This window comes from Lonchura striata, chromosome 6 (assembly GCF_050655825.1).
Source record: "Lonchura striata isolate lonStrDom1 chromosome 6, ASM5065582v1, whole genome shotgun sequence".
Taxonomy (NCBI): Eukaryota; Metazoa; Chordata; class Aves; order Passeriformes; family Estrildidae; genus Lonchura; species Lonchura striata.
This window is the reverse complement of record NC_140708.1, coordinates 33,608,264-33,636,229: the sequence shown is the minus strand read 5'-3', so window position 1 is coordinate 33,636,229 and position 27,966 is coordinate 33,608,264. Positions and strand designations below refer to the sequence as shown.

The following is a 27,966-nucleotide window of genomic DNA, read 5'->3' as shown; positions in this document are numbered from 1 at the left end:
CTATGATCAGCTTTTTATAAAATCCACTTTTGTCTGTATTACTTCTGAATATAATGACACAAGGTTTTTTCTTTTTCAATATAGATGAAACTTTCTAGAATGTAGATCTCTAAAAGTTCTGAAACTGCACAAAAGCCATTTTCCAGAAAACTGTACCTGGATAATGTTTTTCTTATATGACGCACCTTTTTTTTTCCTGAGTTTGAGACTTTATAGCCAGTCTAGAAACAAGTAAAAGCTATCAGAAAAATAAAATGTCTTGAAGTATTGATTAATAACAGTGCTAGTAACTTTTCAACAAACATTAAACACAGACAGGCAGTTTAATTGTATGGCAGTTTGTACATACAGCACACATCCAAAGTTTGGGAAGCAATTTTACACTGTGCTGAAAGGAAAGATGCACAGGAAAAATAGTAGGCGCATGTAGCAGGGATAAATATTCTGTTCATGTGACATATAAACACAACACTTTCACAAGCAATTTATTTGTGACAAGCCAAAATACTTCGGAATAGGTTGGAACAGTTATTCATAACAGCAAATTGCTGTTTCAAACAATACAGCCATCACAATGCCACAGAGAAATTCATATGACAAACCTGAACCCATCTGACACACTGCAAAGGGCTTGTTTGCCTCGGGTTTTTTTCCAGCTGTTCCTGTACTATATTCTTCTGTACAAATGCTTCTGTTTCATAGGTAATCTGCTTGAAGAAGTGATGCTTTTCTCTCTTACTGGCACATACAGGTATGGGAGTGCCATATGCTCATAACATCAGGTATCATTTGCAGTGCCCATTTGTGCTCTCACTGTTCTGCTATGCACCTTAAACTTGTGCTCTTTTGCATCTACTTCTTTGCATGTAAAATACAGAAGGATTCCACAACTGAATGATTTTTTTAAAAAATACATCTCTTGCACTGGGTATTCTCACGGGGGAACATTATTTTAACATTCCAGTCACCACTTCCACATGGTTGCTTCTTTGGGGACTGTCCACCCCCCATCTCCTCCATTGCATTACAAACCTGACTAGAAATCACTTACCTGTTTTCTTGGGACATTTTGCTCTAAGGATATTATTAGCATGTCCAGATTCCCAAGATTCACAATGTTTCTTGTTCCATAGACACCTTATTCCTGGACGAGCATTTTTGCACAGCTCTTCATCTCTGAATGCTTCACAGTTGGGAGGCTTGTATACAAGGACGTCATTCAATAGAACACTTGAAAAACCCCCAAATATATACATGGACCTATTGGGAAAAAACAAGAAAATTTACTCTTACTGTAGTCCCACTTTCTTCATTTCTTATCTGTCTTGATGCACTATTAAAAATCCACATATTATAATTTAAATAAAATCTTATTCTTTCTCTAATAAAGACTCTACCAGTGGTTCCTTTATTGATTACTTTTTCAATTTATTTCCCCATGGAAGTTGAGAGTAACAAAAAAATTGCTGAAAGCTCCTTGTTCTTTATGGATTAGGGAGTGGCATATCCAATGTCTGGAAAAAAAAATGAAGAGCTTTGGAAGAATGCACTCATTTTTGCAATTAAATATTGAGAACATGAACATGAGAGCATGAAATACTGGCTTGCTGAAAATAAGAACATTCTTTTCAAGACAGGCAGCAGCAATCGGTAAGATGGATATTTCTTTTTGGTAACATTTCTGGTGCAGTAGCTGCTGACACAGGAAGCAAAAGACTAAACCCGAATCCTCACCCTTCTCATTAAAACTAGGAACTAACTTTCAGGTAAAAGATAGTAATAGAAAACCTCTATATCTGTTGTATGATATACCCCTAAAACAGAATTAATCACAGAGTTACTAATAGCAGAAATCTGGAGAGTGTCTTGTATTGCACTGTTTTGGTACCAAAAACCCTGTGAAAAATACCACTTTTTTTTTTTTTTTAAACAAAAAAAAAAAAACATTTTTAATGTATTTCATAGAAAGTGACAGTTCTCAAAGTATCAGACATGGCTTAGATGGCATAAAACACACAAATCATAATGAAAAACTATCAGATGCTGAATTCATTACTTTGAAACAATTTTGTCTTAATAAGTAAATCTGTTCATTGATTAATGTCAAGTGCTCTGTGTACATACTTACAATTTAGTGCTATTTTTGTGAAAAGCAGTCACACTCTTATTTGTAGCATTACTCATTACCTTATTTCTGACCTATACAGGATCCTTATATAGAGGATCCATAAGTTGCCCACAAATACTTCAGAACTGACTTTATTAGAGTGATGAATAATGTAGAAGAGGTACAATGATCTACAGTACTGCTACTTCAGATACTAGGCCAGCTGGCAACCAGCAAAACTGAGACAAGTTAACAACATACCTTTCTTTAAACCTGACTATTGTTTTCTACAACTTTTCCAACTTAATATCATCTAGTTGCTGGCAGGCTTTTCCTTCTTCAGGTGGTAAAGATGATAACTGTATCAGTATCATCAAAATCTCTCCTTTTTCCCAGCAAATTTTAGTTACATGGTTATTTTATGATTGCAGAAGAATGAAGAATTATAGCATACTGCAAAGAGAAAAATACTTCTCCCATCACACCTAAGTGAGGGTTATAGTTGGTACCAAATATGAAATTCAGTGTAGCCCTCAATACTGAGAAATGTTCACCTAAAATGTCACTGATCCCCAGCAGACTGGGGGTTAACTGTACTGAATACCTGATGAGCATTATTTTCCCTTTTAATAAGTTACATCACTTCTGTTATTGAACCATATTCACTTAAGTGTGATTTCTGCTACAGGTATTTCCTTCAGAAAAATGGCAATGAAAATTTAAGAGACACTTCATTTACCCATTACTGACAACAGCAGAGTGACCAAATCTGTTGACATCTCGATGCAGATTAGGTTTTGGTAAAATCTTCCATTCATCACAAGCTGAAAGACAAAACACCAAGCATATATCAAATAATTTGAAAAGTTTTCAGCAAAATACATGTGAAGTATATTTTAACCACTCAAGGATAAATCAACTCAACTGCTTTAAGATGCATTTGTGAGTAGATGCTTCAAGAACCTGTCAGCAACACTGATCTATCCTAACATTTATCAAGACCACAGAACATTCAATGAAGAGTCACTTTATTACATGTACAGTCGTCTGCCTTCACAGCCAGTTTCAACACCCACAGAACAAACCCTGGCCATTGTTTTTTATCAAGGGATCAGTAATATTGCCTTCATGTTTACACACTCTCAAATTAGCTAAAGGGTTACAATTTATAAGTATTTCATGGAATATCTATGGCAGTGAACTTAGTTCTTTTCTTAAGTGTTTAAAGATAAACTATCACTCCTCCAGATGTGCAACCCATCTCATTATTGTCTTACTTTTGGTATCTTGATTTAAGTATGCTACTAATTACTTTCCACATACTTGAGAGGAATGCTGAATCAGGATCTCCACATCAAATTAATTATTCAAGCACTTTTCTTTTTTTAAACTGCTGTACACAAATGTGGTTTCAGTGTGGTTTAATTTTTCTTTCCTGATGAGAGTTTTAGTTCTTCAGAACAATTACTCCTTTCTTCATTATTTCCTACTTAAACTTTAGTGACTTCATATATTCAAATCCCACAGTAATAGAAATAGGGAGCCCCTACAGACTGAAACTTCAAGGAAAGTACAGGGTTTTTGCACTTCAATTTGGGTAGAGGCATCTCTCAGTAGTCAGGTCATAACACCTCACTCTTCAGTTTAAAAAACCAGAAATGGATAAATCCAGGAGGAACAAACTGTCTTCCAAGCTGGTCTCGCTCCTACTGTCAGAACAGTTCATCTCTGCCAGGGCTGCTCTTCTGGCACTTCTAATGCAGAAAATTATCCACAGCACAAAATTACAAAATTATTGACAGCAGCACCTTGTGCAGTCAGCATCCTGTTAGCAAAGCACACTGGAACACCTCAGTGCAAGGTCACACGAGGAGGGACTCGGCACACAGGAGGGGATAGCATGGCACAGCTATGGTGCAACACCACTAAATCAACTTGTGTTTCACCAAATCACAGCCTGAGCCCATAAAGAGATCCAGTGTGAGAACCATGGCTGTGATAAATACATTCATTACACCTCTTTATAAATTGGAAACAAAAACTAAAAGCAAATTATTACCAGAGTAAAGCAGATGGCTCAAACAGCAATAATTTTGACATAGGTGGTGGACTCAATGGAATTAGCAGTGTGAAGAAAGTATAGCAAGCTTCATGCATAGTCTTATAGGAGCAATACACCCAAAATTCTTACTTCTTTCTCAACTCCTACCTTCTATCACTATCATTGTTAACATTATACTACCATAACATTATGGAATTTTTAATACAGTTCATCTTTCACAATTGCTCTTTCTTATTTTCTCCATTTAAATAAAGTGGTGAAAGTATGTACAATCCCAGAGAGATGTTCCTGAAACAGTTTCAACCAAAAACAAGCATTTTAACAATTGACCAGCAAAATCTTGTTACACTTTAAAATCAAGCTCTTGCTCTTAAGTCACTGCACATTAACAGACACAGCATGTATGAACTTGTGTGCCTTTGATGGTAAAGGAAACAATTTAGGAAACCCACACTAAATTTCCATCTGATTTTAAAACTCACACTAAATTTTCACCTGATCTTGCGAAGTGCTGACATTAATTTTCTTATATTTACAAACATATACATTATGAATGTAAATATATAATCTTTCTTGTACTTAGAAATTTATTTCAGAAAAAAATGGGATTTAACACCAAGAGAAGACCATAAAACCATAATAAAAGCTGATTTTCAGATGAGGAACCCCTGAGGGCTGGATATATAATAATTCCTTTCTTACTGATGGTATTTTTCAAACTGGCAGATCTTTTCAATAGAGCAAAAGGAAAAAAAAAAGGGAGGGAAGCTTATTACAAATAGCTTCCCCTCTTATCTCCTCCTAGATTTCTCAATGACTACTGAACACTGAACAGAGCACTGTGCAAGAAAAATACTTTTGCTCAGCTTTCAATTCCTGATGTTTCTCTGTACAATTGATTAATACAAAATACAGATAGTTTGCCAGCTGATTCCTGGTGTTTTTCAGTAAAGAATCAAATAGAATTCATCCCTGCCCATTATCTTCAAACTCCTTTTGAACAACTCTAAGCACTCAAATTTCCAGACTTCACTGTACCATTCCAAGGGAAAAAAAATTACCAATGGTAGATGTAATATTATATATAACATGATTTATCAATATTACAGCATTCTGTGTGTTGTTTGTATTAGGTCTAATAATGATGGTAAACTCTGTGCAGCAAAGAATAAAGTATTTTCCTCCATAAAATGTTATGCCCTCAAGGCATTTTACTGATAGAAAGTGAAAGACAGTTGTATCTGTTCTATCTGTAACCAGGTACAGCACATAGCATATGGAAGCACAATCTGCTTTTAATAGAACCAGTTACTAAGCAGATGAAGAAACAATACTATTAATTTTAAACTTATTAGCAGAATTTTTAGCCACTGAAAAGTAGAAAGATAAATAAAGGGGCTATTTTCTTTCTATTACAAAGGCTTCTGCTTTAAGAATAAGCTGTACCACATTATAACATTAAAAGAAAAAGTTTTATCCTCCTCTCTGGTGTAGATTAAATGGTTACCAGATGATACAGAAGTGGCTCTGACAGAGAATCGCCAGTGACACACATTTCTGTGATGAAACACCACAGAAATACTCTGGATTTGAAGCAATCCAGCTGATGCTGGCTGAGAAAATTCTCACTTGAACTTTGCACAGGGTATTTCTCTCCAGAGCCCTCACTCCAGCAGGTCAAGCCTCAGCACATCTCATCTCCAACCTACTGGCCACACTGCATTACTGATATCAGAAAGGATGACCTGGACATTTACAGAGAGTTGTCAATGCTGCAACAGTATTCATACACTACTGGAAGGCTTCCCAGTATGATATTATAGAAAAAATTTTAAAAACAAACCCCAAAAAGAAAACAGCCAAATAATTTCTAATCAACGTTGTAGCATCACTAAAATACTTGAACACAGAATCTAATTTAAAAAAATTAACTAATTAGGCTTACCAAAATGTGACTGAACAGAGAAAAAAAAATAGAAAAAAAATAGAATTGTTAAAAATAAGAAGCAAACGTTGTTAGGACAGTCTTTAAAAAAGAGGCAACCAATGTTCCATACTTCACCTCCAGGATCACATTTTTATTTTGGCACATTTAGTGATAACCTCTTACTGCATTCAGAGTTTTATTTTAAGAGAAGGCATGTGAAGCCACTACTTTATGCTTAGATTTATCAAATAATTTCTAAACTTCAAACTATTTAAATAGACTTGAAATGCCAATGTATTTATTCTGCTCAATCACAGTCTGCAACAATGCAGTGCAGCCTTATGTGCTACACAGAATCCAATGCCAGCTTACGCTTCTATTTTCTCTTTACAAATTTTTAATAATTACTAAGTTCATTTTTCTTTTGTAAAAGTAGTAATGCTGGTTCACAACATATGGACGTCATTATACCTCTGTCTGGTTCTCATTTATGACTCTGGACAACTAAACACTGAACATAAACAGCTAAAACATCATGAAAGTTATGTACTAGCAGAAAACTTATTTTCTGAGTCTTTCCACACTTCATAAATATTTTTCTTTAATCAGATAATAAAAATCTCCTTACTCTCAGGAAAACACAATGGCGAGTATGTTCATAACAGCATGAATCGAATTTAAACTCTAGAACTAACATCTACAGCAGAGTCTAAACACATAACAGTGACTCCCCAAGCAGTATAAAGAAATAACAACCTCATGCTTTGCTATTAAAGGGAGCAATTAGTGCATTATATTATTATGGCTTTGCTCTTCTAATAGCACAGCAATATGGAGGTAATTGCTCTTACAGACTGCACCAAAACTGCATTTATAACTTAAGTGCTTAGGAACACATAAAACTTAATCTTTCACAGGCACTGATTTACATTTTCTTTGTGATGGCACACTGATATCCATTTGTAACTCCAGAAACAGGGAGAACTGCAAAAATAGATATGTTCATATTGGAAAAAAAATTCATAGATATTTAAACTACTTCATTTTGTTAAAGGCAAAGACTAGAGATGAAACCATTTACTCTACAAGCAAACAAATTACAAATATACAATTCATTTTTATTACAAAATACGAGCAATATGTTTGATTACAAGTGGAACTAAAGTCAATCTCATGAAATAATTTAGAAGTTTTTTTCAAAACAGGAGAATGTTTCTAAGCTTTGTTTGAATACCCTAGAAGAAACTTAATATTTCACATGCAGTATTGTCTTTCATAAGCAATTGAATTTGCATACTATTTAATCCATAATAATAAACTGAAATCCAGATTAGTAACAAAAGAAATATTGTGGAGTATATTATTAGTGTAAACATAGGGGTTATTGCACTTCTCCCACAGATCCAAACAATGCAGAACTCCACCACTAAGAGAAAGCACAGAAACAGCTGCCATGTTCCCAGGATTTCAGGTTTTGGCTTTTACAGAGATGCCCTGTCAATAATTCTCTGTACGTATCAAGGGCATCCAGACACCTCAGCAACTGTCAAATGTGGAGCAAAAGGGCTGAGGCTGAATACTTCATAAACTCAAACTTAAGGAACTTAGGCATGCAGAGATATATTTACTAACTGCACCATTCGGGCCAGAAACTAAAATAAATATCCTTAGTCTTTAAAAAAAGCTTTTATTTAAATGTATTTTAATACTGGTTTCACTAGTTAGAATATGTTTTAAACTCTGATTCTGTGCATCTAATAATCTATTTTTATCTGCAGATTTTGCATGTGAATACTCTTAAAATATAATCTAAATAGCTTTTCTAAGATCTGATTGGAACAGAAATATAAGTTTTAAGCATATGGAGACCCTTGTAAAGAAAAGCCATAACCAACATCACAGAGAAAACTGCAGGTCAACCTGAGCATTCAAGACTGTCCCCATTGCCAAGCTTCCTTTTTCAGATTAATGAAGCAATAACAGCACAGTTAGAAAATACCTGACCTCTACAAGAATAACCCTCTGTGGATCTTTAAGGGGCTTCCAGAGAAACCCAGGGAAAATCTGGTAGTAAAGAAATCAAAGTAGAACAGAAGTATACCAAGGCCAGATTTCTAAAGTTCTTTTTTTTTCAATGCAGCAGTCTTCTTATCATGTATTTACTGCTGTATAAGTAAATACATCAAGCAATATTAAACTATGAAAATTACAGTACCATAGCAGCTTTTTCAGTGTCTCCCCATCTCTGTGTCTTCATCTTTACAAATATGGAGTAGGTATTTGAAATTACTGAACTGCTCTTGACTCATGGCACATTTAAATGTCTAAAACTTGTTATAGACTAAACTCAGAACTGACAGAGCAAAGACTGACTCAGAAAAGCAGAGGGGGGAAAGGTAACTCTGTCCTAAGCTTGGTAAAATGAATTTCTCTCTGGAAATACTTATCTCTGTGCCTGGACTAGAGGAGGAGTGTGGATTACCAAATGCATTAGAAACCAACCTTTCAGAAAGCTAAGCTTGACTATGATGAAGCCACATGAACAGTTATTCTACATTAATATGAAAAGCAGAGTTTTCATGGGTAATAAAAAGCCAAAGCAATCTATCCAAAGGGCTGTGTCACATATAATAAGAGAGATAATCAAAAGTACTCTCTAGCCCAACTTGAACATAAATAGCATAGGCTCTATCTCCAGGATTCAGCTGGTTTCTAGACAGCACCCATTTTTTACAAGACAAGGCTAACACTCCATCACTTGCAAGGTATCTAGGAAATGTGATGCTGATAGCATCGTATATTTTTTTCGTCCAAGTATTGTTCAAAAACTCATGATACAAAGTAAATAAGATTCTGAAATATACCTATTGCATAACTATTTAATTCTTCATAAAGTATTACAAGTTTTCTGAAAAATATGTTTTTATCAAATGTGTGCTGCAAGATTTGTTTCTAAGTTGGTAAAATGATTATTACGGAAGAATAAGTCTGAATCAAATCAATCTTCATATAGTCCATTTTTTAAGATTAATTACTACATCCAAAGAGTGATTACTACATCCACTTCTTTTGTACTTCATCAGTTTCGTAATACATGGAGAATGTGACTTGCAAGAAAATACAAATACCAAATTAAATATAACCAACTAGACAAACCAAAACATCGTTCTACTTAGGAAAAAACTAGTATAAAGCATTTTCATGAAAGATGATAAAAAACTACCGGGGTGTGAAAGTCACAAAGTTACATTAATTCAGATCTTATGACTCATACTATTGATCTGTAAGTGCACATTTACAAATAAATGTAGACCAATAAATAATACTATGCTTCAAAATTAGAAAGGAGGTCTGTTTCATTAAAAATTAAATCCACATGTAAACTGAAATGAGAACAAAATCAATAGCTCACACCATCATATGCCTATCAAAAGTTAGGGAATGTGCAAGAGAGGGTTACAGTAAAAAAATTCATCTAGTTTGCTAAGGTAGTATTTGCACACCCATTTAAACTGGCAGGAAATAACCCATACATGTTCCATGTACTGAAATTGGTCATTATTTTTGTATTAAAGCAAAGACATTGCATTGATATCTACAGTGAATGCCATAAAGAGCCATTAACTAGTCCTGAAAGAAGGATCATGTCTCAGCCTCTTCTACCACTGTAGGCAGCTGATAAACGCTTGCCAAAAGTAGTTCCAGGCAATATCCACAGGCTATTCTCTCCAGGAGCATGCATGAGTTCATTTCTCAGGCTGCTCTAACACATTTCCCTTTTTTTGGCTCCAGAGGACTAGAGACTGCTTTTTGGCCCCAGTGTGTGCTGCATGATTATATTTAAAGCCTGAATATAAGTTATATGTTTATATTTAAAGCCTATACATAAAATAAAAACATGAACATCAGAGAAGGGGAAAATTATTTATGCTAAGAACAGCAGTAGCACAAGATAGGAAAAAGATTATGGACTCATTGAATTCTCTTCTATTTATAGCCTCCACAATCCTGTAGGGAGGCTTTTCCATAAGTGCACAGCTCAAAGGGTTGGAACCACTCACAAGAATGAAAGCTGACACCCACCTAGTCTTGTCTTATCACAGTTTTCCTCCCAACTGTATTCTTATCATATATTTACAAACACCAATCTTTTTTGCTCTCAGCCACACTCTTTTGAAATTATATATCCTTATACCCACAACCTTTTATCATCTCCTAAAGGGTCCTCATGCTTCACTCAGCCCTAATACCACTTGCTATGTAGAGCCTTTTTACAGTTTGTTTTCCTTAAAAGTGTGTTGCCAAAATACTACAAAAATATCCAGGGCCTTGAAAATGGCATGGACGCTGCAATGCTTTGCTCCACAAATCACAATCTTTAGACAAAATGGAACAAAAATCTGTAAAATTTATAAATAACTTGAAGGTGTTTGGGATCCAAACTATAAAGAATCACATTAGCTGGACTAGAGAAAGCAAAATTATGGTATTTAAAACTATAATGAGAAAAAAACAGTACAATACATACCTATATCATATGAAAGAAAGTCAGCAGAAAAACACTTTGCACCATTGCTCAGGGAAGTATCATTATGAGTGTTTCCACCAAAAATGAGCATAGCTCCATTGATTAAGACAGCTGAATGAAGATATCTTGCAAAGCCACTCTCTTTCAAAATAGTCCTACAAAACATAAGAACAAATACATAGTAACACATGAAAAACTGCATATGGGCATCAAGAAAACTTATACATGAAAGCAACAGAAAACAAAAAAAAAAATAGTAAACTATAGCTATTACTCAGTAAATACAATGACATTTAATCAGATTGTTTCTAGGCTTATCCATTTTCTCATGGTACAAAAAAAAATATGTTTATGTAAAATATCACACTTCTAGTTAAAATAAAACAGTTTGCCAAATAATATACCTGAAAATATTTTTAATATGTTTACATTCTTCAGAAATGATTACTGATATGGTAAATTTTACTCAAGACTGAATGAAAACTCATTCATAGCACTAATTCCTATTCTTATATATCCTTAGCCATGTTAGGTTTTGCTCAAAAAATGCAATAAAAAATTCTTTCAAATTCTTTATATCATCCTTAAAACTGCAAAATGAAAATATTTTTCTAATTGAACACTCGGACCCAAAAAAGAAACGGTAGAAGGCATTCTAGGTACATTTAAAACACTTGCACCGCTTCATAAACTTATTCAGACTGGTAAACTCAAACATAGCGAACTTCAGTGCTAAAAAATAAAACTGTCCAGGCAACTGAGGCTTTGATCTCTGTCTTTATTCACTTTAGCCTCTGTGTGTGTGGTCTGCTTTGTGCCACAGCAATGGCACAGCCCCAGCAGTAGCCACGAGCTATCAATGCCACAGTTTGAAAGGGGCAGATGTGGGGCCAGTAGAAAGAACAGAATACAAACTTGATTCAATCCCAGCAAATAAATCTTACCAAGGAAGAGAGTAACCATCTGTGGGTTTTGCCAGATGAATTAGTTAAGCAGACCAGCTGTAGACATGTTTGTGAAGAGCTGATTAGATCACCACTACAAAATACCCTTCACTTTCTCCTAAAAACCCTTCATTGTTGCAGTAATCTAAGTTTACAAGCTTAGACTTTCATTTTCATTTATGTTACTACACACTGCTCCAATCTACAATTAAGGTGTTACTCATTCATTTCCTGTATGAAACCGACTCAACAATCTTTCCTTATGATTGAATAATACTGTCTCTCTTGAACCACTCTCATATTTGTTCAGTATTTTTGCATCATCATCATGTTTGAGGCAAAAGGTTTAAAGTACATCTCATTTTTGTTACATAATAACATAAATCAACCAACAAACTTGAGATATTTTAAGTGATAAAAGATTGCATGCTTAAGTGAGTTCAAAGGAAAGCAACAAACCTGAATTCTCATATTATTATTGAAACAAATTCCCCCCAGCCCTGGAAAGTAACATCAAAAGAAATATCAAAGACTAAATGAAAATAAATTAGTATTTAATTGCTTAAAAATGTGACAATTCCTTCAATCCACTTACATACCTATGCACATGCTTCTGCTTTTGACCCCTTTTTTTTCACTCCTATTAAGTAACTTGCTTTTCTCCTGTGGATTTCTGATTAACATACTTTGAAAACAGAGCACAACTTAAGTATGTTTTTCTAACCACAAATTGGCTTGGTACAGTATACTTATGGTACCCTCAGATAAATGTGGTATTTGGGTTCAACTCATCAGTTAGCAACACAGAAAATCAGAATTACGTGGAAGTAGAACAAGACATTATTTTTCAGTTATTTTCAACTGACAATGGAGGAATTCTGCTGCTATGACTTGAAATAATGATAATATCCTAGGAAAATGTTATCTTTGTCCATTCAGACTACAGGGACCTTACTGTCTTTTGCTTCTCCAGTTTTCTACAGCCCCTATTGCCTAATTTACACTAATTGCTATACACTAGGCTCTGCCTTGATGATCTGCCTCGCAGCTGTCTACAAATAGTTGTGTTGATCACTAAAGGCCTGAAGAGACATACACTGTTCTGGGGATAACTAAGGATTCTCCTCTACACAGTAGATACAAAAAAAAAAATCTCTACAGGTTTCTTTTCTTGAATTCTCACTTTTTTACTTGTGACTCAACTGTGCTGCCCCACTCCTAGTCCTTACCACAGTGTGGGTTCTTTTTTTCCTGTAATCATTGCATATTGTGTGATGAGTTTCATCCCTCAGAGTAGCAGCAACTTTTCCTCAAGATTCAGCAGAACTGTAAGTTTGTTAATTTGGCCATGATTTTCACTATTCATTAGCATCACTAATGAGGGCAATCTAGAGAACTCTCCAACACGTATCAACCCCATGCAAATTCTGTGAGAGTCTCAGCAGGTTTCCCCCGAATCCATTATTTATGCACATATTCGTGTATCTGCAAACATTAGTCCTGTTAACTACGCCAGTGCCAAGTGCTGCAGGCAGCAGCACCACTCTGGAGTGGTAACAGAAACACCCAGAAGCCAGCAGGTGCTTCCACTGCTTCAGGCCATTACCCAAGCCCAGCTCCAAGCTGCATCCCAGCTGCAGCAGCAGGGCAGTAATGCAAAGCAATGCAGGTATTGCCAGCACTCAAATACCCCATTGTGTATTAGCTCACACTAGGAATTAAAATATCGCCCTCTCACATTCCAAGAAACATAAAGCTTGTTTAATTGATATTAAGAAATGAAAACCTACGTGCAACTGAGTTGAACATGTGATCAGATTTGTATACCTCAACTTACCGAAGCCTGTGAACCTCTGCCAGAACAGCCACAGAAATGGAATGAGTGCCAGAGACAAACAGTGAGGACCAGCATGGGCATGAGAGAGCCTCAAAATTCCAACTCTTCCTCATACCACACCTGTGGACATTCAGTCTCTTACCTCACCAAATGCTTTGAATGCTAATTAAGAGGTGTCACAGATACAGTAAACAAAGATTTTATTACTACATGTCATTACTCCATCCTCTGAACCCATTTTCAGTCCCACAGTAAAATTCACGCCCAGTGTAAATCTCACAAAACAAAGACTTGAGTTCTCTACAAGCTGCAGAGAATGCTACATTAGTACAGAGTCAAATGAAGTATTCTTTATTGGTTTTTATATGAATAATGCATAAAAATATTCCAGCAATTATTATTATTTTATTGTCAAACAGACCATCAAAGGAAAAAATATCACTTTGTTCCAAAAATAGAATAAGAAAGCATTAAAATTCCAGAAACTCATAAATACATTAAAACAAACAAAAAAATCTTGTATTAAGGTTTCCAAATGCCATGAGTTAATGGTATTAAGAACCTCAGTGAAACCAAACCCATGTTTCCAACATCTGAGAGCAAATTTTGTGTGCTTAAAATGAAGCCATTAGTACGCTAAAAAAATATTAAATCACAAGAATAAAATGTTCAAAGAAATAGTTCTTGATCTCAAATTATCTCTAAGGTAAGAAAAAACATTCAGGGCCACTTTCGGAACATAAAATACATGTAGTCTTCATAAATTACAATAAACTTGAGAAACAAGGAACTAGAATATAGAAATAGAAACACTAATAGATTATAGAAATAGATAGAAATAAAAACACCAAAAGCATTCATAACTAAGGATTCCTGTATAATACCAGAGGTCTTCTCTTTTATTTCTGATAGCTTTGTGAAAAACAACCTTCCACATTTCTTAGGATTTTCTACTTCCTTAAATAACAGCCACAGTAACATACACCAGCAGTATATTCACACCATGAGGAAACAGTTCACATGTGCTATTTCTGTGGTTGTGCCTGGAAAGGAGAACTTCCTAATTTGTAGAACATGCACAAAGCTTCCTCCCTGCCATCCTCTCAATGAATAGCTCCACTAATCCATTTACTCAAGTCTAGCCCCTCACCACAATTCTTCCATTTTGTTGCAGAAAATATGTTTTCTGAAATGTGCAAAGGATATAGAGTTACCTCCATGACTTTCCTAGAACCTTACTCTACGCTTCTGTTTTCTTCAGTAACCTATAACTTGGTTTCCTACATTATAAATCCAACTTACCATGTCCGAGTATTAACTTCATATCTGTAAAGATCATCCACCAATCCGTATTTATTGCCAGGCAATGCTTTGTATCCACCATGGACATAAATAGATTTTGTCAGTTCATCGTAGACACTGGTATGGCCATATCCACCTTGAACAATTGCTCCTTTTGTTTCTGGTACAAGCCAAGAGTTAGACCCTTGAAGAGACATTTAAAAAAACCCATTATTTAAAGGCTTACACTGCTAAATCACAGTACTAGGAGTTTTAAGGATATAAAATAATTTCCAATATAATTCTAAATACAGCAATAACTACTGAGATTTACTTTAAGTAGTAGTTGTATACTAATGTATCAAAATATCTGCAATTAGATAATTAGATAATGTCAGACTATTACCTGCTATTCTTAATCAAGTCAAAAATACATCATTGCTACTGCTGCCAGGCAGTATCTTATCCTCTCCCACGTGACTCCAGCACTTCCACAAACAAACAAAAAAAAAAAGCCCAAAGCTTTTTGAAAATATAAAATTAGGAGTTATGATTAATTCTCACCAGAGATGGCTGATGAGAATTCAGTGCTCCAGCTCCTTCAGATTCATTAGGAACACCTGTGCTCAGTCACGGGGAGTCTGAGGAGCCTGGCAGGCACTGAACTGCAGTGAGTCATGAGAAGCACGTAACATAAGGCAGCCCCAAGTGTGCATGGATATGGGCAGATGCTTTGGAAGTAACCATAAAATTACTGAGCTAAAATCCATTTCCAACCACTCTTTCTTAGCTGTTTAACTGCAAATATACCCATTCAGTTGCAGAAGACTCACAAAAGAATAATTTCATAGCAGCTCATTCAATTGGCATTTAAATCCATGTTTTACATCACATGATTAATAACTGCAAAGTGACATCAAATAAAACCAGCCACAATAGCTGTTATGACTGAAGAAGAGAATACAACAGGAAAATAGTTTACCATAGCAAAAAAAAAAAAAAAAAAAAAAAAAAAAAAAAAAAAAAGACACCTGTTAAGTTCTTGCTGCCCATAGGCCCAAAATATCTTTTTTCCCACCTCCATCTCCCCAGATGATCGGGGGGGGAAAAAAAAGCAAGCCAAGAGGTATTTCCTGCACAAGGCAGCCAATAACAAAGAGCTTGTGGTGACTGGAGGTCAGTGCTACAGACATGAAACAAGGAATTCACTCCCAGCCTCGTGGAGATTGTCAGAACAGTCTGGGCAAGGACATCCAAAGCGGAGCCATCTCCCAGTTCTTAACCTCAGCTGGCTACCATGATAAAGTCACTTATCCAAGGCCAGCACACACCACCATACACCTTTCTTCCTCTGAAAGTCAGGCTAAATCCCATTCTAATTTTTATCTGATATTATGTAGGTAGTTTATATTAACTCTTTTTTTCTCCAGATTCTCATGGAGAGGCTCATGATTTTCAGTTATTACTTCTGCTATCATACTTTCCTTAAATAGTTTCCAGGCACTGCCTCCATAAGTTACATTTTCTTCAGTAACAAGTGCTTATGGCAAATTATAAAGTATAGATTCTAAGGAAGAATTGTGATGATTTCTGTGTGTATGAATGCTGGTATTTGTGTAATACACAATTTATTACACAAATACTATTTATTTCTGACACAGTATTTACATTATTTATGTGCATTGTAATGTAAGCAGTATTTTATTTCAATACCCATGTTGGATATTATCAAGCTAAGAAGAAGTGCAATTCTGAACACAAATATAAAATTTGTACTGATAATACTGTACATTACATACATATTACTTTGATAACAAATAGATTTACATGATACAATTTCTGTAAGAGAGCTGGTGAGGAGTCAACCTGCAGATATACCTTTGCATTACCAGCAATATCTTCATTTATTTATTTAATGATCAGTCACAGAGACTGGCATATATGCTTTTCAGAGAAAAATAACTATTTCTCCACATAAATTGGCACAATGCTGTTATAAGATGCATAATAGAATATTTTGCATTTCTGACTGGTTCATGTAGCATTTATGGAGCATTATGGTTTATGTAGCAATGCTATATTTGGTGATTCTGAGGTCTTTTTCAACCTAAATGTGTCTATGATTCTGTGTAGCATTTGAAACAGTCACAGTAACATTGTATATTGCATCACTTTACAGGACTTGGGCAGAAATATGAAAATCTGTTCCTTCTTGAATTGAAAAAAAGTGCTATGAATAGATACAAAAATTCAAGGAAAGACGTCCAGCAACATCTTTCTGAAATAAAAGCCAAAAGCAGTGTAATGTTGCTCCTTCTACTTCCCATTCTAAAATTTAGCTCTGAGTTGCCTGAATTTCAAATACTGAAATGTGCATGTACAGTTTTGATATCATTCACACTTCAGCATCTTGAGTATTGCATCATTCATACAAAAGTACAATCCTGTCTATATTTAAAGATATTACTATGCATATGATCTGACTTTTTGAAGCAGTTTATTGATATGAATCTTCACCTACCTTTTTTCAACACAAAATCAATTTTTATTGAAGATGTTTACATAACCCTTCTCATATTCAGAGATCGCCCACTTTCTATCATTATAAGAATATAGAAATATATAGAAGAATAAGAAGTACTTAATTGACCAAACTAGTAATTGAAATTGCATTCTCAACAGCTTAAAAAGTCAAATGCAGAGAGAGTTTCATGAACAAACAAGCCAGAAATAAGGAAATAGGAGATTTTTAAAAATTATTTTTCCAGATTTAAATTTCAAGTCTAGTACGCAATGTGAAAATAAGGAAGATACATTGGTCTTATCTGTCCTTATCATAACACAACCTTCAGATAGATAGGTAGAAAGAAGGTAAAAAGAACAAAATGTCCAAGAAGCACCTTGGTGTGCCACATTCATTTTATCACAGTGACAAACTTGAAAATTTTACAAACAACCAGGAAGCTTATGCTAACTTTAACAAAAAAGAGGAGGCATGTTACGTCATGGGGCCGCTTCTTTTTATATTGTTTCAAAGAAATACTTTTAATCAAAAGCAATCCATAACCTACTTCTAAAGCCATAAAAAAATCAGGCTAAAATACTGTGATATTATGTTAATCCAAAGAAACCTGTCTTGCAGAAGAAATAAAATCACAGAAGACTTATTCAGAAGTTTCTTAATATATAAGGAGCCTTTATAAACCTCAGCTAAAACAAAACAACATTATTATATTCACCTTGAGACTCTCATTGAGATTCTTAAAGGTTTATGAGCTATTGCTAACCTAAAGGGAAATAAATTTCCCTGGGGAGTAACCCAGAAAAGCTTTATGGTTCAAGTTAGTAAAATCATTCACATAATTCCCACATCAGGATTTACTGGCTCCTCAGAAGTCATAAGTCTGGGTGCAGCAAGAAAGGACAACAGGAAGCTCTTTTCTTCCTGCAGCAACCACCATACCTTTGGAGTGAAAATAAATTCATGTGACTTTGCATGGTGAAAATCTGCCTGCAAACCCTGTCCAATTATTCCAGAATTTATTTTACTCTGATAGAAATTACTTTCTCCCCTAATCTGACAATGCCAGAGACATTTTGAGATTGGGTACACCTTTGATTGGCACGTTTTATCAACAAGAACTACATACCTACATGAAAAGCTAGCAATTTCCAAAATTATTTAAAACCTCTTCAGGTGTTAACATGGACCTCATGGAAATCATGGTCACAGCAACTAAAGAAGGCTTTAGCACCAGAATTCCACATACCAAGTTCATCAAAGTACTGGATCCTAGAGGTTTCAGTACATATGAACCAAATGACAAATTGCTTCTTTGTCTCTTTCTTTCAGTAGGCATGTGGCAAATGCTTGAAAAAATAGCCTTCATTAGGACTAACAACCATTACTTGATAACATGTAGAAACCATAACAGCACAATTTGAAATGTTAAAGCAGTATGCTTTTAAAGCAAGCAGAGAAAGAAAAAAACACGTTCTGATGTTATAGAAATAGAAATAAGAAACCCTTATTTTTATGAAATTTCCTTTCCTGTTCAGATGAGTTCACAGCAATGCTTCTCACTTCCTATGTCGTTTAATTTTGGATCCTGTACTGCTAAAGTCCTCCCAAAAAAACAGTAATTCTTAATTCAACCACCAGTTGGAATTTTATGGTTAAAAATGTGTTCCTACAGCTGCAAAACTGTAGATAAATGCTACGGCCAACACAGAACTCAGGAAAATTTACCACAAAATTAATTTCACTTCAAGGGAAGGGAAAGGAAGGAGATGCAGTGAGGTGAAATGACAAATGAGAATTCTCTGTGGCAGCAATGGTTCAGGTACCCCGTGTTCTGCCAGGTGCTGTGAGCCCCAACAATCAATCCTTCATCAGGTGAGAAGACAGCTGAAGTCAATGGGTTTCCACAGTAATACCCCACACTGCTACAAGTTTCCTTTGTGTTTGATGCAAGTGAAACACATTTTCTCTAATAAACTAAATCTCTCACTAGAATACAACAAAAATGTACTCTCAAAAAGGAGACATTAAAAATTGAGAATAATTGACACACAATTGACAGAGAACTGCTTTCTCTTACTCCAAGCTTATCCCCATGGTAGGGAAGGTTTGAGGTTTTTTCTTTGTTTCTGTGTGTTATACATGCTTAAATAGATTGTTTTATTAATCCTCCACAAACATAGCTGTAACATTAAAGAAAAAAAAACATAGGAACAAGCTTTCCATTTCAACCATAAGGCCATCAATAAAATCAGCCAGGCAGAAAATTTTACAATACAAATCATGTTCCCTTCTTCCTAATTAAACTAACAACAATAATAGGTAAGAATAAAATTGGTACTTCTACTCCATATTAAAATAGCAGCATGTGAAGAAGCAAATAACTTAAAGTTCTAACAGAAGAAGCAAATAATTCAAAGTTTTCCAATAAACATTACATGAATGAGCATGCAGAAACCTAGAACAACATATTCCTTCCTTTACAGTAAAAGAAAAACATCTCTGATAGGTCAAAAAAAACAACTTTCTGAAAGTCAGTTTTTCTAAAAACCGGCCTTTAATGCTCAACAAATATTAAAATACTGTTGTAAAACATCATTCTAAGACCAGAGTTTTAGGGTAGCTTTTGTGCAGTTAAATTGGAATTTTTCAGTGTGAATAAAGAACATTACAGTGCTCTTCTTCTTGCTGCCATTCACTTTTATCCTTTTTCAACACTGTTAAATAATTTTGACACTGCCATCAGAGATAATGCCAGAGAGCATAAGGACTATCTGAGTTTCAAAGGGATTTCCTGAACCTATAAATCTGTTTAAACAGTGGTTCTATAAATATGCATATGTGAAAAAAAATTAAACGGACAATTAAAACCAATTATCATCCCTTAGCATGTAGGTATTACACTGAAATTTTGTATTATGCCTCCTGTAATTGCATAAATAACTAAGATACTCAGGTAAACTCAACAGAAAAAAGTAATTAAACAAATGTAGAAGACTATAAATTTAATTAGTAGGCATATAAATATACCCAAGAATTTATCAGGTGTTGATTTTCAGTATTATTCCACTGAAGTGGTATCTTAACTGCACTCTGTGCAGGATAAAAAGACTTCCCTTAGTTTATTTAATTTTAGCATTTAAAATCACCCCAGGAACATCTTGCAGTTCACAAGAGGAAAACCAGACTGACACAGTAGCTTATTTAGAGAAAATTAGAGTTCATTTTCAATTACTACCTGTAACAGCAACAGAGAGAACCTTATATATAATGATGAACTAAGTTATTAAATTTAAAAACAATAAAACAGAAGAAAAATAATATACCAGAATTTAAGAGCCTTTAAAATAACTAAATTTTTTTGTTTTGATCTTCTACTTTGTGGTAAAACAGCAAGTCTGTGTTGAAAAACTACATTTCATCACAATTACAACAGTGAAGAATTTCTGGTTTCAATTTTTATCCTCTTTAGGGTACCACAACCACATTGTAAAATGGAAAATGTCATGGTGCTCCAAACACACATGAAGCACTTGGCAAGAAATCTTATGTATATAACTTGAAGGAAAAAAAAATTCTTTCTGAAAAGAAGAAAAATCACTTTTTTTCACTTAAGAAAACCACACTTTTTTATCAGTTTGTGAGCAAAATGATTTGAAAGTGACTTACTGATGTAGTATTCTTGCACAATGCTTGTATAACCATATATGGAAGAATATCCAAAAATTACAATCATAACCACATCTCTACTGTCCAGCTCTACTATGTGTGCTGAATGACCTTCCACAGCATACTGCTGTCCATGGACAAGGACTGCAGGAACTCTGGTACTCCATGTCTGACTGGGTATGTTGAAAACCCACAGTTCATCAGTGACATTGCCATAACTCGTTTCAATTTTGCCTCCATACATGTAGATGTCTTCCTGTAAAAATGGGAAGGGAGAGAGGAGAAAGCAAATAATGGATTACATAAAGATAACATCTGAACTGCATACACCTCTGCTGAGCAGTATTTCATAACTAAGCAATCTGATTTAAATCTTCACATTTAATCTTACATTAACCAGCTCAATATCAAACTAATCCCAGACAATGACACTTAAACTAAACCAACAATGATAAGGAGTCAATTTCTCTGAAAAATAAACCTACACATGAAAATGACACTAAAATGAATCTCAAAGAGATTATTTCAACCAGAAAACCTTTAATTACATGGCACCTCTAATCCATACTGCAGTATACTATTTTTAAAAAAGCTAAACAGAAAGGATATTATATTTTTTTCTTAAGAAACAGTTCACAGAATTAAGATGTGATTTCCCACACACTCAGTCTATGGGGATTTCATTCAGCACATGCACAAGAGAGCACATTCTCCCCTACCAGTAAAGTAACTTAAGTTCTGAGAAAATTCAGTCACCAGAACCCAAAGAAAATGGAAAATGCTTACATGGAATCACAGAATGACCTGGGTTGGAAGGTGCCTTAAAATCATCTTCTCCCACCCCCACTACTATGGCCAGAGGCACCTTTCACTACCCCAGGTTGTCCAACCTCATCTTGGACACTTCCAGGGATGGGGCAGCCAAAGCTTCTATGGACAACAGGACCCCACCACCCTCACACTGAAGAACTTCTTACCAGTACCTAAACCAAACCAAAACCTAAACTAAACCTGCCCTCACACAGTTTGAAGCCATCTTCTCCCTTCTCTCTATGCCCTTGCAAAACATCACCCTCCAGCTCTCTTGCACCTTTAAGGTGCTTTAAGGTGTCACCAGAGCCTTCTCTTCTCCAGGCTGAACAACCCCAACTCCTCCAGCCTGTCTGATCACCTCGGTGGCCCCTCCTCAGGACTTGCTCCAACAGTGCTTCTTAGGCTGGGTGTCCCAGAGCTGGACACAAGGCTCCACAAGAGCAGAGCAGAGGGGCACAATCAGCTCCCTCAACCTGCTGCTCATGCTGCTTTTGATGCAGCCCAGGATGTGGCTGGCTCCTCCTGACCACATTTACTAAAATCAAATCCCATAGGGGAGTACTTTGAGTTCTTTTTAATGAATGCAAAGCAGAGATTCCAGCCATCATGAAACACACACCTTAAACAGCAGGGCCATCTGTTCTAGTAAGCAATGAGTGATTTACTTAAATATTGTCTGAAAGCAAATCCTACTGAATTTCACTTTGTCTGGATTTATAAGACAAGGTATGCAAAGTCACAGAACAAATTCCAGATTGTTGGCTTCACAGACTTGCTCAAGGACAGGTTATACTGGGTAGAAAAAACTTCCTTTGGTTCTGAAATTGATACTCAGTCTTTGCTAGGACATAACCACCCTACACACTCTGTATCCCATTTGCTTGCTGCACAGTTGGCAGTTGTCTTCTGCATTCTGCAATGTAATATTTAGGGCTCACCCTGAACACAGACTTGTCAGGTTTAAATCAGAAGGGGGAAAAAAAAGAAGCTGCAGGTTTAGCATATTTGGCAAAGTTTGACTTGGCATGAAATACTCAGAAAAAGAGGCTGGAAGATAACGAAACTACCAAAGAAGTGTCTGCATCAATCATGCACAAATTTCAGACATTGTAAAAGGAGTTGATGGATTTGTAAACATAGATATGTAAACTTTGGGTTATTATCATCATACATATCAAGAAAGATGAGCTCTTGACCCTTTATGAATGGTGTGGCAAATATAGGTGATCAGTAAAATAACAAGTCTTTTCAGTCCAGCAGAACAAGTGCTTTAGAACAAGTGCTTTAGAGGGTTATAATGCTGCCCCATACACATGTAGTTGATGGTGAGGAACAGAGTCCAGAACAGTAAGACTCCTCAATACCCAGAGAGATTAGCCAGCAAATGCCTGACCAAACTGTCTGATGCACTTACACAGTACGCTTGAAATTTCTGCAAAATTTTCAACTTTTCTTTTTTTTTTTTTTTTTCATTTGAGGGAGGTGAACATTTCTCGATTTGGAATTTAAATCTTTCCAGTGCAGGGATATTCTGTGTCACTGATGGTGTTTGAACAAAAGCTGTTCACAGAAGGAATTTGTAGTAGGATTAGAGAGATATGTATCTGAACCCATTCTTTTCCTAGGAAATAAAACATTTCAAAGAGCTTGGTAAAGACCCACAAAAACTGAAGAAGGATGTGCACTGATCCAAAGGAATGGTTTGAACAAATATTCTTCTTGAAAGGATCCTATATGGCTCATTCCTTACAATACAACATAGATCTCCAAAGTCAAATCAGCATCACTCAAATTGTGAACTACTTATTTTCAAATGCTGATAACTGATTATAGCATAAACAGAAAGCTAATTAGGGAACTGCAGGGGCTGTACAAGAGTATTTGAAAAAAAATATTTCTGACACTGAGGAAAGACACTTAAAAAAAAAAAAAAAAAAAAAAAAAGGTGACCTAAAGAGCTGCATGAACTTTGAAATTATTTCTCGGACAGCTGACAATAGCAAAGTCCTCCTCACAGTTCTGCTTAAATGATTCAAAGTTCAGATAAAAGAACACTTCTGTGAGGAGCAATCTTTTAGGTGACACAGCAGATCCTGTATACAGGAATATTCACAGAGAAAAAGACAAGAAGGTCATGACAACTGCTTTATCAGTTCCAAAACCAGATTTAACTAAGCTTTGCTAAGGGCTATTTCTGAGATTAAGAATCTCCTAGCACTGGTGAAAAATGCTTTAGAAGTAAGTGATGATCAGCTGAACACAGAGAAAAACAAGCTGAGAGGCCAAAATCAGTGGAAGAAATACAGAACTGAAATTAAAAAATGTTACATGCATACTTATACAGAGCAAAAACCAACCTCCTAAGCACATGAAGATAGACATTTCTTTGGAAAGCCTTAACAGGAATGGATTGTAGGAGTTATACAAGTGCAAATGGTCCCATGCAGCATAAAAATGTGACAGGAAAGAAGGAACTCCTTTATAAATTTTATACTACCTTTATAACCTATTTATATACTAAATATAAATCACAGTATATGCTAAAGGTGAGGCTTTCTGGAAGACACAACACATAAGATACAGACTTTTAAGTATGCTCACACAAACACTGCTGACCTTTACCTGAATTAAGCATAGCAGACATTTGTTTATAAGATAGCAAAGCAAGCAGGACTGCAAAGTAAAATTTTTTTTATTCAATATTTTTTAAAAGGCAACAAAAATATAAAATTGAAAGTCTTTGTGAAATTAGTGCAAAAAAGTGTGAAGAATCTGGCCCAAATTAAGGATCTTAAAAAGGTGTCCTCAGTCTAGAAGATCAAAAAGGACAAGAAGCAGATTTTTCCACTGAAGAGATAACAAAACAGGTAGATAAGCACCAAGATGATACAAGGCCTCCAACACATTCATATTTTAAAATTCTGATACCAGGTATCAAAGCAAACACTTTCAATTACAGTATGAGATAGAAAAGTTGAGCATTTACTCAATAAACTAACCTTGGCCATATTAGGTATATTTTATCATACCTAAGTTACAAGAACCTTGAAAGACCTTGTGGTTTTTAAACCAAAATTTCACATAACTATTACTTTATGCAAATTGAAGTACAGAAAAATACATTGTTTATTGAACTTCAGAGCTCCTGCTCAGTAGTGAATTACAGAAAAAAGAGAAATTTCTTCCTGTGAACAGAGCAGGTCGACAGCTCACTCAATCATGACATTCCACCTACAGATCCCATCAGCTGGTTTCTTGGCAGGTGTTCAGGTCCAAGCCAACAAAACAGCCAGTGCAGCTTCTGTTTGCTTCAGTGGAACCAAAACTTTCCAATAAGTGTTTCCATTTTCTCAAATCACATTTTTTCCTGAACAAACTACTTCAGTGGAAAATTTTGATGGACCATAATGATAAAAAAATATTTAAAAGGCATATGATCTGTTAAATAGTTCAGTGTGCATATTAGACAGAGAAGACAGTACAAGGAAGGAATGATAAGATCAAACCAGGATTTGAAGAAAATAGTTAAATCACATTTCTCAAGAGAAGAAAACATTCATTTGATCTAGAATTGCTCTTACAAAGTAATGAATGACATGCACATTTTTTGACTGGACCAAGAGAATAACTCAAATATAGGAGAAGAAGTAAACTGTCAGATTTTGAAGGTTGGAAGAATCAATACAACTTACAGACATTAAAGTCCTCTTTATTTCTTTATCTTATTGATACCATCATCATATTTGGAGACCATGTTTGTTGAATAACCAAGTAATTCAAAGAAAATCAAATGCCTGGTAAGGGAGGTTAAAAAAGAGGTAGCCATATTCTTCCCAAGGTAATCCAGCAAATAAACCAGACACAATGTGCACAATTTGGATTACAATAAATTCAATTTCAGTATAAGAATAAACATTTCTCATTGAGAATGGTCAAGACTGGAAGATCCTTGACAGAGGAGCATTCTAGAGTGAGGAAAAATTAAACTAATAAGGAAGGATATTTTAAAAGATCACCAGAAGACCTTAAGTCCCAATCACCAACTCTGTAGACCGGAGCAGAGTAACATTTGCACACACTTCACACTGAATCCTGAACAAACAGCCAAAAATCATTTGTTCGATTGACCTTGGACATGTTCTCTTCCCTATACCTTATCTCAGTGTTAATATTGATTTTATATTTCATATAAATGCAGTAATTCAAGACTTCTAAAACTTATCTTTTTTTTTTTCCTAAGACTTCACAATTTTTCTTTTTCCCAAAGGAACAATGCTTAACTGTTCAGGCTGTACCTTGGAATGACACACTCTTATGCAAATCCTGCCTGCATTCCAAAAGAATCTTATCTGGTAGATACCAGTAAAAAAGGTGGGGGAAAAAAAAAAACACATGCAACACAGGGGTAATTTATAATCCAATTCTAATGAATTGGAAGGAAGTTAATCACATTAAAATAACCACATAATTTTAATTTTGTATTTCTGAACTATAGCATGGCTACATGGAAAAGTTTCACTCTCAGAAATGAGTTTCCTGCCTTAATTCTTATATAAATCTAAACTGTTCCTGAAGAATTGGCCAAAGAAATGCTACTCACAAACTACATGAACAGTCATCCGCTATTTTCTAGAAACCAGATCAATCTTTTTTCTCCCCTAGACTGTATGCATGGCTTGACATTGAAATTAACTTTATGTAAACTAACAGAACTCTAACATTTATTAGGATTTTTGTTCTCTGTACTTCTATCTGAAATTTCTAAAAGTTTAGTCAAATTGGTACATCATTAAAGAAATTCTCCTTTTTTTTTTTTTTTTTTTTTTCCCCAAGTGAAATTCAAGTCTCACAAAATGCTATCTGGCAATAACTCATCTCCACAAGCCTTTTTTTTGCATTCAACATGTTTAGGTTTGGACTGTCTGGACTGTCTTAGGGCTGTCTAATATCTCCTCTTCCTTTCCACAAACTGTTATCTCCTTTAATATGGTTAACATTATCAAGAATATTTTATATGTTATATCAAAATTAATAATTAGTTATACTTCTATTTGATCCAGTAATCCTCCCATTAGACCATGTCTGACAGACTTCACTTAACTCTTCCTCCTGAAGCCGATTTAGTAATTCTTAGTTTGTTGTGGTACTATATCCTCTCTGAATAAGAATCAATAAAATACTGGAGAGGAATATTTTAACTTATGTTCCCAACAGGACAAATTCAAGGTCAAGACAATATTGCACCCCATTATATGTCTGGAGGTCAAGAGTGCTATCAATTTATTTCTTTGCTATTTGCAGTTTTCCACTGGTTGTTGGATTTAAAAGCTATTAATTAAGGTGGCCTTACTTGAATTTCACTTCCAAACCAACTGGAATATAACACTGAAACGAGGAATCAAAAATATGACACTTCTACACAAAGAACCATTCTCTTGACAAATTAGGGCCACTTCATAGAAGGGAACTCTAAAGAGGCTTTTCTCAAGACTACATGCAAAAAGTGTAGGGCAGCTCATCTCATCTACTTCTCACACTTCTGAGATCTGCAAATCAGAATAAGAGAACAAGGTGTGCATAAGATGTAATTTAAAGTCACAGAACAATAAAACTACAGAAATTGCTAGTACAACCTACCTATAGCTATTTAATAGAATAGTTAGAAAATACTTGTTGGAAAATACATTTTTAGGTCCAGTGTTATTCAAATCATGTTACAATAGCCAGCAAAAATAGGCATTAGAAGAATAACAATAAACCAACTGATGAAAGATTTTATCTAGTTCATAATAAAGTAGGAAAAGTTTTTACTCTTTTTTGCTCTGTTAACACTAGCTTTTGATAAGACTAATAAAAAAGCAGAGGATATATACAGACTCCACATCACCAATTAATTTGTAAAAATAATCAAAACAATTACCCTTTCTTAATAAAGTTTTAAAAGTGGAAGTTACATTCATAAAACTCAAATGAACTAAATTAAATTTGACTATATATAAAATGGTCTGTGTACTTTATGGTTACTACTACATCAGCTTGCCTAGCTCATCTCTACTGCCAGTCTCAAAGAAAACAAGCCTCCAAGCCCAGCCATCCTCCCACTGTCCTGGGACCAGCATCAAGAGCTCAATTATGAGGCAAAATGTAGCCAATTTTGGTGATACTACCAAAAACTGAGTAAAGTCCCAGAGGTGATCACATATACACCTTGCAGGCAACTCCCTTTTGCCTTAATTTCAGGGATCTAGTGTTTTGGAATTTACTCTAACTCCCTATA

At 35.1% G+C, this 27,966-nt stretch overlaps 1 protein-coding gene across 4 annotated transcripts in view; it reads right to left on the bottom strand.

Moving 5' to 3' along the window:
- ATRNL1 (attractin like 1) overlaps positions 1-27,966 on the bottom strand; it is a 430,566-nt gene that overhangs the window by 343,003 nt on the left and 59,597 nt on the right. For all 4 annotated transcript variants that reach the window (XM_021537269.4, XM_021537270.4, XM_021537271.4 and 1 more), the window contains exons 8-12: positions 20,877-21,132; positions 14,708-14,891; positions 10,625-10,779; positions 2,847-2,931; positions 1,052-1,260 (exon numbers count right to left, since the gene is read on the bottom strand). In XM_021537269.4, coding sequence (XP_021392944.1) covers positions 1,052-1,260; positions 2,847-2,931; positions 10,625-10,779; positions 14,708-14,891; positions 20,877-21,132 — 889 coding nt within the window. The remainder of the gene's footprint in view (positions 1-1,051; positions 1,261-2,846; positions 2,932-10,624; positions 10,780-14,707; positions 14,892-20,876; positions 21,133-27,966) is intronic.